Source organism: Apium graveolens, chromosome 11, assembly GCF_009905375.1.
Source record: "Apium graveolens cultivar Ventura chromosome 11, ASM990537v1, whole genome shotgun sequence".
In the NCBI taxonomy this organism is placed as follows: Eukaryota; Viridiplantae; Streptophyta; class Magnoliopsida; order Apiales; family Apiaceae; genus Apium; species Apium graveolens.
The window spans coordinates 17,614,556-17,629,001 of NC_133657.1; the positions used below are offsets into that span (position 1 = coordinate 17,614,556).

At 36.0% G+C, this 14,446-nt stretch overlaps 2 protein-coding genes across 2 annotated transcripts; both read right to left on the minus strand.

Annotated features, from left to right (window-relative positions):
- Positions 1-4,206: 4,206 nt before the first annotated feature.
- LOC141696887 (heavy metal-associated isoprenylated plant protein 28) lies at positions 4,207-4,864 on the minus strand. Its single transcript, XM_074501023.1, has 2 exons — positions 4,794-4,864; positions 4,207-4,683 (listed from the first exon to the last, which is right to left on the minus strand). The coding sequence occupies exons 1-2, from the start codon at positions 4,858-4,860 to the stop codon at positions 4,292-4,294; spliced, it is 459 nt and encodes a 152-aa protein (XP_074357124.1). The 5' UTR covers positions 4,861-4,864; the 3' UTR covers positions 4,207-4,291.
- A 2,745-nt stretch (positions 4,865-7,609) lies between these two features.
- On the minus strand, positions 7,610-13,214 carry LOC141697135 (phosphoenolpyruvate carboxylase 2). Its single transcript, XM_074501372.1, has 10 exons — positions 12,928-13,214; positions 11,994-12,385; positions 11,816-11,900; positions 11,299-11,521; positions 10,771-10,874; positions 10,572-10,659; positions 10,248-10,402; positions 9,155-10,153; positions 8,387-8,773; positions 7,610-8,059 (listed from the first exon to the last, which is right to left on the minus strand). The coding sequence occupies exons 1-10, from the start codon at positions 13,093-13,095 to the stop codon at positions 7,760-7,762; spliced, it is 2,901 nt and encodes a 966-aa protein (XP_074357473.1). The 5' UTR covers positions 13,096-13,214; the 3' UTR covers positions 7,610-7,759.
- Positions 13,215-14,446: the final 1,232 nt, after the last annotated feature.

Sequence of the window (14,446 nt, forward strand, 5' to 3'; positions counted from 1 at the left end):
GGGGATATCTATTCCTCATTGCGTCTTCAAGTTCCCAAGTTGATTCCTCAACATTTTGATTTCTCCACAAGATCCTAACTAGCTTCACCGTTTTGTTCCTCAGCGCTTGTTCTTTCTGGTCCATTATCCTTACTGGCTGCTCGATATAAGTCAGGTTTGGTTGTAAGTCTACCTGCTCGTACACTATTATATGTCGTGCATCGGCATGGTACTCTCTCAACATGGACACGTGGAACACGTTGTGTACTTGTTGCAAATTAGGAGGCAAGGCGAGCTCGTAAGCTAGAGGTCCTATTCTCCTCAAAATTTCAAAGGGTCCTATGAATCTAGGACTCAGCTTCCCTTTCTTTCCAAATCTCATCACTCCTTTCCACGGAGATACCTTTAATAGCATAGAATCTCCTATTTCATATTCCCTATCCTTCCTGATCTGGTCGGCGTACTTCTTTTGTCTGTCCTGGGCTGCTACCAGTCTTTTCCTGATGAGTCCTACCATTTCTCTGGTCTCCTGGACTAACTCTGGTCCTAATATCTTGTGTTCTCCGACTTCGTCCCAACACAGGGGAGAGCGACATCTCCTCCCGTAAAGAGCTTCATACGGGGGCATTCCTATGCTAGCGTGATAGCTATTGTTATAAGCAAATTCGATCAGGGGTAAGTGGTCATCCCAATTTCCTTTGAAATCAATGGCACACATTCGCAGCATATCTTCTAGGGTCTGAATAGTCCTTTCGCTTTGTCCATCGGTCTGGGGGTGGTAAGCGGTACTCATGTTTATTCTGGTGCCTACACATTCCTGGAAGCTTCTCCAAAATCAGGAATTAAACCTCGGGTCTCTATCTGACACTATGGCTACAGGAACGCCATGTCTCACTACAATTTCCTTCAAGTAAATATCTACCAACTTGTCTACGGTGTACCTTTCGTTGAATGGTAGGAAGTATGTGGACTTGGTCAGTCTATCAATGATAACCCATATAACATCATGATTGGTCTTTGTCCTTGGTAAGCCTGTCACAAAATCCATGGCTATATGCTCCCATTTCCATTCCAGAATTTCTAGGGGTCGTAATAGTCCACTAGGTCGCTGATGTTCCGCCTTCACTCTCTGGCATGTCAAGCACTTGATGACCCACTCTGCTACTTCTCTCTTCATGTTAGGCCACCAATAATATTCCTTAAGGTCACGGTACATTTTCGTACTTCCTGGGTGGATTGAATATCTAGAGCTGTGCCCTTCGTGCAGCAGCTCATCCTTCAATTCTTGCACATTCGGAATCCAAATCCGGGACGCATACCTCATGATCCCTGTCTCATCCTTCTCGCATCTTATTTCTTCACCGGTCAATGTCCATTTTTCCTCACTCATCTTCTTTTCCTGACATACTCGTATCTTTTCAGTCAGTTCTGGTACCATTTCAAAAGAAGAAAAGGGATAAGAGAAGAAGATTATATTTCAAAAGAACACGATCAATCCAGAAACGTGAACTTTGAATCTCAAATTGCTTAGATCAATCCAGAAACTAAGTAATTCGAATCTAATCTTCAAAACAATCCAGTAATTAAAGTTTAGAGAAAAGAAAAACTACTCATAGTTTATCTCAAAACACAAGTTTTATATTATCCATTGTCTCCCTTAAAAGATTACATGAGAAGGGTATTTATAGGCTTAGACAATAACCCAAACCCAATAAGATTCCAAGAGAAATTCAATATCAGCTTGAATTAGCCAATATCTGAATCCTTCCAGGAAACAAATTTAAAAACAAACCTGAATAGAAAAAAGACAAAAACCAAATCCAAATGGGGGGGGGGGTACTTATACTACTTGGTTGCTTCTCTTGGATGTTTGGATAGGTTGCTTCTTGGAAGGTGACTTGATATCTTTGCAACTTGATTTTATTCTTCCTAGGATAGCATTCTAGGTTTATTCCTTGTTGCCAAATCCATGGACATATCTTTGTAACTTGCTAGCTTACAAGTTAACTACAAGGTTAGCTTCTTAGCACAATATTTGCTAGCTAGCTTGGTCATCCTATGGTTAGCTCACTATTTGATTAAGTAACCATGGTTACTTCCTTACCATAGTTTAGTTAGTGCGTTACGTTTATTTAATCATTTACGCGTTCGCTCGGTTACTTAAACGTTCTCCGTAATACTTACTCGTAAGTGGTTCACAATGTAATTCCTTTCGTATTTATTCCTTATATTTTTATTTATCCTACTTGAATATAAATCCGTAGGATTTTAATCTCGTAATTATATTGTGATTCCCGTAATCCTCGATAAGTCGTAAATACGGTCGTTTTTCAAAGTTCGTTTTCTTCGAAAACTAATAGCGTTTACATATACTCATTTGGTACGTATAGTCGTAATATCAATTCCGAAACTCATTTTCTCATGCACTACATAGTGTAAACTCATTTTCTCATGCACTACATAGTGTGGGCTCAAAAGTTTTTCCCGTTTGTCAGGGTTACTATTCATTAAACTTTATACAAGGTCTCAAAAATTCGAGTTATTACACCTGAGCTTGATGGTTGTTCATAGAAAAATTCTCCAGTCTAATCTCCTTAACACTTTTACAAACTCAAGAAATAGTATTACAAAATACAAGAAGATTATCATACAACTAATCTTAGGTTGTTGAAATGACTTAGTCTTGTTATTTAAATGCATGTCTTGCACCACCATCTGCTTTTAGGTAACTCACTCGTGTTCTGATCCATGGACTCTATTCCTATTTTGGGACATGATTGAGCGAATATAATCTGCTTTTTGGTGACTCGCTTGTCAAACCGATTGCAAGGGCGAAGCCTTCCTTTTGTCCGCGAGTGAACAAATAGTTTTGACTTGTTACTAAGGGTAAAACGACTTTTGGGGACTGCATGTCATGGTCCACCTTAAGGATTGAACATGCTGATTGGCAAGTACCTTGTTGGAAATCCTACTCAAATAATCATCACGATTTAGTCTGGGAAAGCTGATCAAGATATGTTGACAGTAGAATTTGATTGTCGTCAGGATTTGCAGTTGGTCAGAATATAGAGCTGAATCAGTATTTGCTCATATACAAACACATGAATATATGAGAGATTGATATGTCGGTTCTTAACTTATAGGATCGCACCTATCAATTAGGATATGCATATAAACAAGATCATATTTAATATAACATAGCTTGTAATTGAAAGGATATTTGTGAAATTATATAATCATATAATAGGTTATCATATTAATTAACCATCTCGAGTTCTATTGTAACATAAAAAGCTCTCAAGAATATCAATATTTTTTTAAAGAATTTATAAGATATAATAAAATTATTTCATATTTCGATTTGTTTATAAAATTGTATCAAACCTTTTTATACAAATGTTAACTATTCCTTTTAGTATAATCATTTCTTTTATGATAATATGCTCTAATTAGCTGGCTTATGCCCCTGTATATGTGGTAAAATGTAATACAAGTAGTACATGATATATAAAACATACATGTCTTTGAATGTCAATAAATGGGACGGTCGAATAAATATATCACGAACTGGTTAATAGAGTTCGCGACACAACGCCTTCCTGTCGCTAAGTGATAGCGACCATAGAGGTGGGCAATGTTTGGACGGCGACATTTGGTGAACGGAGTAGTGATCGTGGTAGTTGCTATATGGCGGCTGTGCAGCCAAGAAAAAGTAGGTACTTATATTTTTATAAAAGGAAAATGCACGGGCAATCCCTTGTACATTATGAGCAGCTTTTTTCGATTTTATCTCTTTACCAGTAACAATAATTTTTACTGTGTTTGAATATGCACGCAACTTTTTTCAATTTTATCTATTCGCCGGTAATAATGTAACAATGACTTTAACTTGTTATGTTTGAAAATAATTTCTTATGCATTAATTATGTCATCTAGTTTTTTTTATTTTATCTTTTTGATGGTAGTAGTAGTGACTTCAATATATTACATTTGATACGTGTTTTTTCGATACACAATTGGTGTCTGTTTATTAAAACAATTATAATTTCCAAAATTGTGTTTTGTTGAAAAATTATGAAAAGAAGTTGACTTTTTCATATGAAGCATAGTAAAGAACTGATAGATGTAGATTAAGAAAAAACAAAAACAAAGTGATGTCGTATTTTCCTCCTTGCAACACAAAAAAAATCCAAATATAAAAAACACATGCAGGTGCTAGCTGGTATAACTTAGCATAGTAACCGCCGAGTAGTTATATATAGCCATACAGATTACTCCAAAGCTTTAATTATATGTTTGACTTACATGACCATCACATGATGGAACACGCATTTGGATTTTCGTCGCTAAAAGCAGCACCAGTCTGGTGACCAAAAATAGATCCAGAGGAGGAATGAGAAGTGGGATGAGGATATTGAGAATTAGTTCCATGGCCACTGGTGCTGTAACCATGTTTGTAGTAGTTGTACGAGGATGACGCCACTGGCTGCTGCGTTATAAATGGTGCACCACCACCTCCATGATTCATGTGCTGACCACCATTTATATTGTAGTTGCTGTTACGGAGTTCCGGATTGTAGGGCAACTGCCAAATCTCCGCCCTCCGTCCCGTCTTTCGGACGGTCTTGAGAAGTTTCTTTTGTTCTGCCCATCCTGTCACCGTCACTTTTTGCATCTCCATATCTATATCTACACTGTCCACTCCTGTACATGCAAATTTATTATTATAATTTAAGTATCATTGTAGAGTTCGTCCCCTTGATTCAGTCTTTGTTATATTAAAGAAATGTGAAAATGATTTGAAGGGAAGGCACCTTTGAGATTTGCGAGAGCTTTCCTGACTTTTTCCTCACATCCTGGGCAATCAATGTGTACGTGCATTTCCGTGGTCTAATCAACAAAGGGGAAGTACGTGTCTGATTATATATATGCATGGAAATCATGAAGAACAAGATGTTGAGATATGCATGCATAGATAAACTGAGCTTACCGTCATGATCTCTGCTACGTAGTAGTAGTAGTATTTGATGTTAGGTTGGTGTTGCAGCTGTGAAAATGAAGTGGAAGCAGTACTTTAAGCAATGCGATCAAATTAGTTGGTATGTGAAATGTTGAAATAGGTCTTTCAGTCTTTGTATATATAGGCAAACTGATAGGAAGTCAACACATGCTAAACTGGCCAGTAAGATTGGTTAATTAGCAAGTCTTAAAAGCATCATTATGATTAAGAATTGCATGGAATACACAATGTAAAATAGTTAAATGATTGCCACACCGACCCTCTAATTTATCGTCTCCTAAACAATGAATGAATGCTTTAAATGGGCTTCCACAATTGTTTATGGAGCAATACCTGGAAATGAGCCCAGTCCATAAAGTTGTAAGAATAGCTTGGTCATACAATATGGAGTTTGCTTTTGCTTGTACCCAACTCTTAAATACCGTCTCTCCTTGTCCACTGAAATTTTGCATGGTTCATTTTGCCCCATTCATCTGGCGTGCCACAAAACCTCTCAACAACTTTCATTTTTCTTGATTTTATACAAAAAATTGATTGTAAAGTGTATTTGGTCCCTTCAAATATTACATTTTCAACTTTCGCACACATAAATTCATAGTATTAATATCGGAAACCTAAAATATCATATGTATTTTCATATTATGAAAAATTTTGTTCTAAATTTCATCTCTCCAATCTATTTTCTCTGATTCCTTCCCTCTTTATATTTGTCTCCTCAAATGTCAGTCATTTTTAATAGGGGTGAGCGCGGGCGGTGCGGTTTTTTTCTCAAACCGCAAATCAAACCGCACATGAGGTTTGCTCAAATTTTCAAACCGCAACCGCACCGCGTACCCTCGAAAACCGCATAAACCACACCATAAAAATGCGGTGCAGTGTGATGCGGTTCACTGCGGTTTATACTTTACAAGTTCAAAGAAATTAAATAAATACAAAACTTAAATTTAATCAAATTTCCGAAAATAGTTTTGATCAAATAGAATGCAACATCTTAGTTCACTATATAAATACTTGGATTTTGGTTATCCTTGTGAAGAAATATAAACAAGAGATTGTGTAGTCTCTTTTTTATTTGTCAGAAAATCGTGTGTACATTTGAATTCCTTAATGAATTTAACATATAATTTTAACTCAATAAGGATGCTATAGTCATCTGGTGAAATTCAGTTTAACTAAGAATATAAAATGGTTCTTTATGTTAAACGATAGGAATATAAGTGTATATATATATATATTTATAATATATTAAATATTGCGATGCGGTGCGGTTTGAACTGCATTTCAGAAATTTAAAACCACAACCCGCACCGCACCGCGCGATTTATTAAAAATTCAAACTGCAATCGCACCACGAAAATAAAAAACCGCGTCTTACGGTGTGATTTGGTGCGGTGCGGACGGTTTTTGTGATTTGTGCGGTTTTCTGATCACCCCTAATTTTGAATGTAAAATTTATTCAAGAATACACGCGCCTCCTTTTCTTTAGATACAATTAGAATCCGGAGAGTTAGGACCGGAGTAACTTAAATCATGTATACAATTGAATTAGGTAAATATTTTTAGAGAAATACTATACCTCCCGAATTTATTTCTGAAACTGTTCCCAACTTCCTTATAAATAAAGAGTAGTACTAGAACTATAAGTTTGGTACCAAATAATGTGACATCGGTGACACGATAATTTTGTATGTTTTTAATTTTCATTGATTAAATTTATGTGAATGCATGAGGTTTATTATTAATAATTTATTTGTAGTCAATCAAATGGCAACACCTAGCATTTGAGATCTATTTTGGGTATCAATTTGGGATCAACACAATTATTCATAAAATAAATACTTAAACTAAAGTATGATTACCTGAAAGGAAAAAAAAACTCAAGTATGATTGCTGTTAAAATTTGAATTTGTTATTTAAGGAAAAGTGAAAGATACTTAACATCTACAGTATATGCATATTAAAAGATTTTCTTAAATAAATTACATCAACTTCGGGGGTATGGAAAGAAATTATTGAAAAACTGAGGGGGGACAAGGCAACGTATAGTGCAAGTGCTTAGTTTAAGTGCAAACAGGACAGCCTAAACTTAAACAACTAAACCGTTGGTTTTGTAGTTGTAAACAGATCAAGGTTTGTCGCTTCCCTATAATCAAGAAGAGTATACCTATAACCCATCTGATGCAAATAAAGTCGGTTCTTAAAATTTAGCATTTCTTTTACTAGCTTAAAAAAAACAAAGAGAGGACTGACCAAGAATCCAAGATAGTTTAGAATTAGAAGCCAGACTTCAACATATATCATGCGAAAAACAATACTGAAATTATTTTAAGTAGCGGTATTAACGGATCTCGTCTTTTTGTTTAAAGAGTGCATTTGCAACTCATTTCTAGTCTAATGGATTCGATTCCACTCAAACTCTAGCATGTGAACCTGGTATGCTCTTTAAGCCATGTTAAGATGTCAACGCCTATCCTATCCGTCTATCAACATTCATATTGGTTATTCGTCTCAATTGACTTTTCTTACAGGCATCTGTGTCTATTATCACAACTTCCGCATAAGAAAAATTTAATAACTCTAACTGTCAGCAGCCCCTAAAACTTAAAAAGATTAAAGTAACAACAAATAACATTATACAAGCAGCAAACACATAAATTTCAGATGGAAAATTGTTACTCCCGTACGTTCAAGTTTACCAAGTTGTTTTCACATAACTTGAAAGTTATAATAATTAACAGACATTACAAATAAAAACGTTATTTAACCGGTGTTCTGCATCCCAGCAGCAATACCCTTCATGGTTAAGATAAGGGTGTCTTCCAGTCCAGGGGCGTACTCGCTCATAGGATTGAGCTTCAGAAGCTCTGCAGCTGGCTTTTTGCTTGATTCTGTGATTTCCCTTGAAAGATGTGGCTTCACCTTCACATCATAACTGGGGTCGCGGATCCGTTTCAATGTGTAGGCTTGGAGAACATTCAGGGTTGTGATATATGAATCACGAAGACGGAGTCTCTGCTTTAAATATGGATCTCCTTCCAAAAGATCTTTGTGCCCCGCAATCTAAGAGACAGCAGACCCCGGAAAAGAAGAGAACAAAAAATGTTATCAGTTTCACATAAACAACAATTGTTCCATCCAAACAAAAGGTACAACTATAATTCTAGTAAAATGGAGGCACACATTTCGGCAGATCAATCAATGTTGTATAAGTACTCTCAACCGCCTACCATTTTTGGCTCTAAACTGAACTGATATTCTGTATCAAATAATTTGAATCCATGTTTCATGATCAACATTGTTTAAATCAGTACACGGTAGCTGGTCAATTCAAGGAAGAAAAAGTAGTACGCTATACATGTTCATAATAAATTATATGTTGTTGATTACCTGGAGAAGATAGCTCTTAGATTCTTCGAAGATTGCCCTCAATCTTTCCCCAAAAGGCCACAACTCTTCTGAAACTAGGAGCTTATCATACAATGCTGCAATGCCTGGGTCACCCTTTGCAAATACCATCTCCACCAAGTCAATTGTGACTCTAAAGAAAGGCCATTCGTTGTACATCTCCTTGAGCATTTGAAGATTTCGTATATCCTTCTCGATAATATGCTTAAATGCAGCTCCAAAGCCAAGCCAAACTGGGAGATGAAACCTCGTCTGCGTCCATGCAAAGATCCATGGGATTGCTCGAAGAGATTCTATTCCACCACTTGGCTTTCTTTTAGCTGGACGACTACCGATATTCATACGGCCATACTCCAACTCTGGTGTTGCCTGTATTTATAATGTAAAACTTTTCACTTAGTTCTCTTAGATGCATTATTCGGCTTTTTATTTTTGATAATTATGCGTTAGTACTAGCTTTAGGCGCTCCGATATTTTGTAACAAGACCACATCAACAAAGACCATATGGACATAAATTTCACCAGTAAACATGGTGGAAAAAGAACAAGAATAGTTATATTAGCATTATCCATTGTGTGTGTGTATGTGTGTTTGTGTGTGTGTGTGCGCGCGTGTGCGCTAATCATCGTGCTAATATAGACTTGCAGACTGGAAATATTCGTTAAACTTTTTGTTGGGCTATGAAGACAGTTTAGTAACAATGCTCAATATTATCCCAAATTTGAGATATGAATAGTAGGAAAACTTACAAGGCGGAAGTATTCCACAAACCGGGGCTCTTGAAAAACTATGGATCGATACTCCTTTGTAGCAACGACTGCCATCTCATCCAGTAGTGCTCGCCATTCTGGCTTTGGTGATATAGGAGGATGCATTCCATGCTCCAGCGTAGCAGCAGTGAATCTTTGGAGTGTCCTAAAGCACAAATGCTCCTCACCAAAAGATTGTTCAATAACTTCACCTTGGACAGTCACACGTAGCGATCCATGTACTGTATCCGGTGGCTGAGATAGAATAGCAAGATGGGTTGGACCTCCACCTCGTCCGACAGTCCCTCCACGACCATGAAACATTGTTAGCTTTACTCCGAATTGCTTTGCTACCTTTATAAGCTCTTCCTGAGCTTTATATAGCTGCCAAGCTGCAGAGAGACGGCCAGCATCCTTGCCTGAATCTGAGTACCCAATCATGACTTCTTGCTTTCCATTAATCCTGTCTCTGTACCAATCAATTGAAAATAAACGAGTCATAGCTGCAGGTGCAGCCTCAAGGTCGGCTAGTTTTTCAAACAAAGGCACAACTCTTAGGGGAGTCTTAACACGGCATTCCCTTTGTAGAAGCTCTACAGCAAGCACATCAGATGGAGCAGTTGCCATTGAAATAATGTAGGCACCAAAGCTGTCTGACGGGAGTTCGGAAATGACATGGAAGGTTTCTAACACATCAGCAATTTCTTCTGTTTTGGGAAGATCATGACCAAATAAAGGGCGTTTTCCGCTGAGTTCAGATAAGAGCCACTCCTGTCTGCCTTCTTCTGACCATTCCCGATAGGATCCAATTTCCAGGTGCTTTGTAATAGCATCCATAACATCTGTGTGCCTGTCGGATTCTTGCCGAATATCAAGTCTAACAAGTGAGAGACCAAAGGTTGAAACTTGCCGCAAGAAATCAAGAAGGCTTCCATCAGCAATTGGCCGATCACCACACGAGCAGAGTGATCTGTAACAGAGCTCTAGAGGCTCTAGGAACTGCAAGATAAGAGCAAAGTAGATAATGATTTAGAATTAACAGAAGAGAATCCATCATGATTTACATGTTTAATAAAGTTTGAAGAAGACAGACCTGCTCAACATTAGTAAAAGTTGCTTCTTCAGGAATATCTGAGAGCCCATTTGATAATATTTGACGAGAACGTTCACGAGTATGATACAGTTTATCCCTCACATCAGAAAGAATAACACGATATGGTTCATTTGGCGGGATTTGTTTCCAGAACTCTGAAAAAGGATGAAAATAAACCTCAAACATTGTAGAATAAAGTATTGATAATTTAATCGCATAAACAATATTATTGAAGGCATGGAAGACCTTATATTAATCACTCCTAAAATTATCAGTTTGAAAACATCAAGCTTAAATCAAATATAAAAATCACACAGGGCCTACCAATATAGTGTTTTGCATCTCTCTTTGAAGACCTATGAAGTTCATCAGCACGAGCACAAAGTTCATCAGTGCACCTCCACATAGATAACTGTGAACAACAGATTGGAAACAGAAAAGTAAACAACGGACATCAGTATCCACTTGGCAGTTATCTGCTGCCAAAATAATGATTTACTGTAACAATATATAGACTCCTTACCTCAAACATAAGATCCTCTATCTGGGAAAAGTACATGTTGGCAGCCATCATTCTAGCCAATAAACAAACATCCCTTGTAACCTCAGGAGTGACCCTAGGATTTCCTGCAGTCCATATCAAATGAACATTAGCAACAACCTAAGTTTTTAGAGAATAGCTCCACTTGTAGGCATGTATATATACTATAGTACATATTTTACGCATGTTTAGATTCCTTATATTCATTATAAATAGATCTTGAACTAGGAACTGTCCAGTCAAGATGAAACAAACAGTAAAGGGTTGTCTAAAAAGGTCCCACATAATATTCTGTTCCACAAAGAATTCTTTGTACACGGACAAACTTTTATGACAATTGCATAACAGAAAAAACTTCTAGGAGGATTAAGAATGGTAATTTTGTTTTCTAAAGATATTTGCAGAATTTGTTTTTAGTAATTATTTAGCATCTACCAACATAAACAAAATAATAAAAACATTTATTTAGCATATCATTCAGGGTCAAAATTCTTTTACAGAAGGGTATACCATCACGATCACCGCCCATCCACGAAGAAAACTGAATAAGGGGTGCATTGTAAGGAACTCGTTCACTGATCCCTATATTTTTCAAAGCAGTGTCAACACGACGCAAGAATTTAGGGACTCCCTTCCAAATTGTCTCTTGGAAGTAGCTCATCCCTGCTCTCATCTCATCTTGTGGAGTTGGTGCAGTTCTCCTTATTTCATCAGTGCGGAATGCAGCTTGTATCTATATGCAAGCAAGGAAAGAAGTTTATCATTGCAACAGAGGCAAAAGTAAATTGTCAACTTGAGTAATCTACATCTAAGATAGTTTAGATTAAAAACGCTTGATAATTATGTATGACAAAATCAGGGTGGGGTGGGATTTTCTCATAATATTATGTTGCATATCATGATGAACTTAAAAATTTAATCAAAATAAGATAACTTTCAAGCTAGAAATCAGACATTCAGTTCTTGTATCACCCTTTTAATTAAATAAATAATTACTAAGGTCTGAAACTGAAAATTCTGCACATACCTCTCTCTGGAGGGCCTCATCCAGCTCCTGCTTATCATCAGGAGTGATGTCTTTAGCATACAACTGAGCCAAACAATCACGAATCCTGAAAAATATCACACAAATAGTTATAATTTAAATATTATCAACAAGTCATAAACCACATCCAGTTTTCCAGTTGGGACTGCAGAAAACAGACCTAGCATGCTTCTGAAGCAACGATCTACGCACTGACTGTGTTGGATGAGCTGTAAGGACCAAGTCCACAGTCTGGTTCTTCAAAGAATCAAAAACTTCTTCAGGGGTCTTGTTCAATTCACCCACAAGCCTCTTGAATGTCTCTTCAATATCTGATTCAGTTGTTGCAGAGGCTTCATCCGCCAAATCACCCCTTTTCAGTTTGATCCTTCGTCTGTAAGCTATCTGAACCTCTTCAGCCAAATTGGCCAAATTAAGCATGTGGGAGAAGCACTTGGCAACTACAATAGAGTCCCCAGCATCTAAGCTTGTCAGCATCCTCCCAAGCTCCTCCAACTTTTGAGGGTCAGTGCTACCCTCATATTCAGCAGAGAGCTCATAACAGTCTTGCACCTAGCAGAGAGAACAAAAGCTTTTATATTTAGAATTAGAGTCACATGGAAAACCAACTACTTGTAAATTCAATTCCTTGTCCAAAGTATAAAAATGTGATTTAGAGATTACATAAGAAAATAGAAAAATTTGGCAACTTGATGAAATCTGGGGACCTCAGCATTGACACCGTGTTAAAAAAAGAAGAAGACACGCAGACACTTTATAATGAAACAATAAAACAAATACAAATAGGTTTATTAGGTATACATGAAACAATCAAGAATAACAAGATTATTAGGCACAACTATGCGACTGCAAAATATTACAGCAAAAGAAAGTGCTAAATTGAAGCTAAAAATGAAGGTAATTATGTTCAAAATTAGGACATATTGAAAAGGTACCTAGCAAGAGTATTCCCAAAAGGGATATACTGTACTTCAAACCCTAAACCACATAAGAATCCTCAAACTATAGACATAACCATAAATATAAAATATTGAAAATTAGCCACAAAGAATATAAAAAATAAATAGGATAAGGGGGGGGAGATAGTATAGTACAGTTTCACGAATGTCCTCGCCATGCAAATCCTGAAGAATATCAAGAAAGCGATCGAGCAACAAAGCATCGTACTCCACCAATTTGTCATCTTCGGACACTTTCTTGGGTGCCAAGAGCCTCAATTGTGCATCTATGGACGCCATCTTCTCTAAATTCCTGCTCGCCATCGAAGAAGATTTTCTTGTGGTGTTTGTTTTACACCCACAATCACGGGCGAGAGCGAGAGGGGAGTGTACTTCTCGTGAAGGGTGGAAAAGTAAAGAGGAAAGAAGAGTCCAGTGAATATCAAGCAGCGCCACATATTATAGACTCGCAACAAGTGTCACTCTCTCTTTACACTTACTTACTTTTTTATTCATTATCTAAATGTACGGTTTATTCATTTTTTATTTTCAAAATCAGTTGTATTTCCCCATTGCTTTTCACTTAAAATCTATGAAATTTAGTAAGATTTTATTTTTTTATTAATGGCTATATCTGCATGACTATGGCTCCGTGTGGAGTGCACTCGAAAACTGTTATACTGTGAGAAAAAGTATCGCTTGAAGAATTGTTGTCACGAAAATTAGATGACTGTTTGATATTTTTTTTTAATTTATACATATTTTGATATATAATATATAAAAAAAAAATTTAGAAGGTTTGATGGTAAAACTGTTAGATATTTCCTGCAAAAACTGAAAATATTTTTTTCTAAAAGTATATTTTTAGATCAAAAGCGCTTTTACAAACAATAGTTTTTAAAATTTATCAAACACCTTTATGACAGTTTTTCAATAAAAAAACTGACTGTATGTAATAACAATACCAAATATGGCCTATATACCAATTTATTAACCTTTTTCTATATTTTTTTATTATAGACAGGAATATAGTGGATTCAAATATGAATTTAAAAAATAGTTGAAGAAAACTAATAATGTTAAACAAAAGGGTGAAAATATAAAAATAAATTTATTTAATAAAATTATAGATTTAAATATAGCCTTAGCTATAACTTATATTTTTGTAGATATTCTTAAATATACTTTCAATTTTTGTATAACTTATATTTATCAAGTGTCCTCTAGTTTTTATTAAATAATTGACCATATGAATTAATTAAATATTTCGTAATTATTTATTTACCAATTAAATTTGTAGTTCATTTATTCATAATTATTATAATTGGTTATTTAACGTATTAATAAAAATCTAGCCATGTCATTTTAAAACCAAGGAAATGATAAAGAGAAATGACAAATTTCCTAAAAACTTGTCTGAAAACACAAATGATAAATTGATAATTACATGAATAAAATGGACTTGCCATGCATCCATATACGTATATAAATCGTAATTGGACATATATCATTTGCATAAATTTTGTTATTATTATCATTTATGAAATTTTATATTTGTTAACAGCCGAACCCTCGACTTCTTTCAACCAAACAATAATATCCCAAATAAACGAATATACGATTAGGAGATATAGTGTACAAAATCGTAACGGTAAAGAAACACAATTTTCATCAA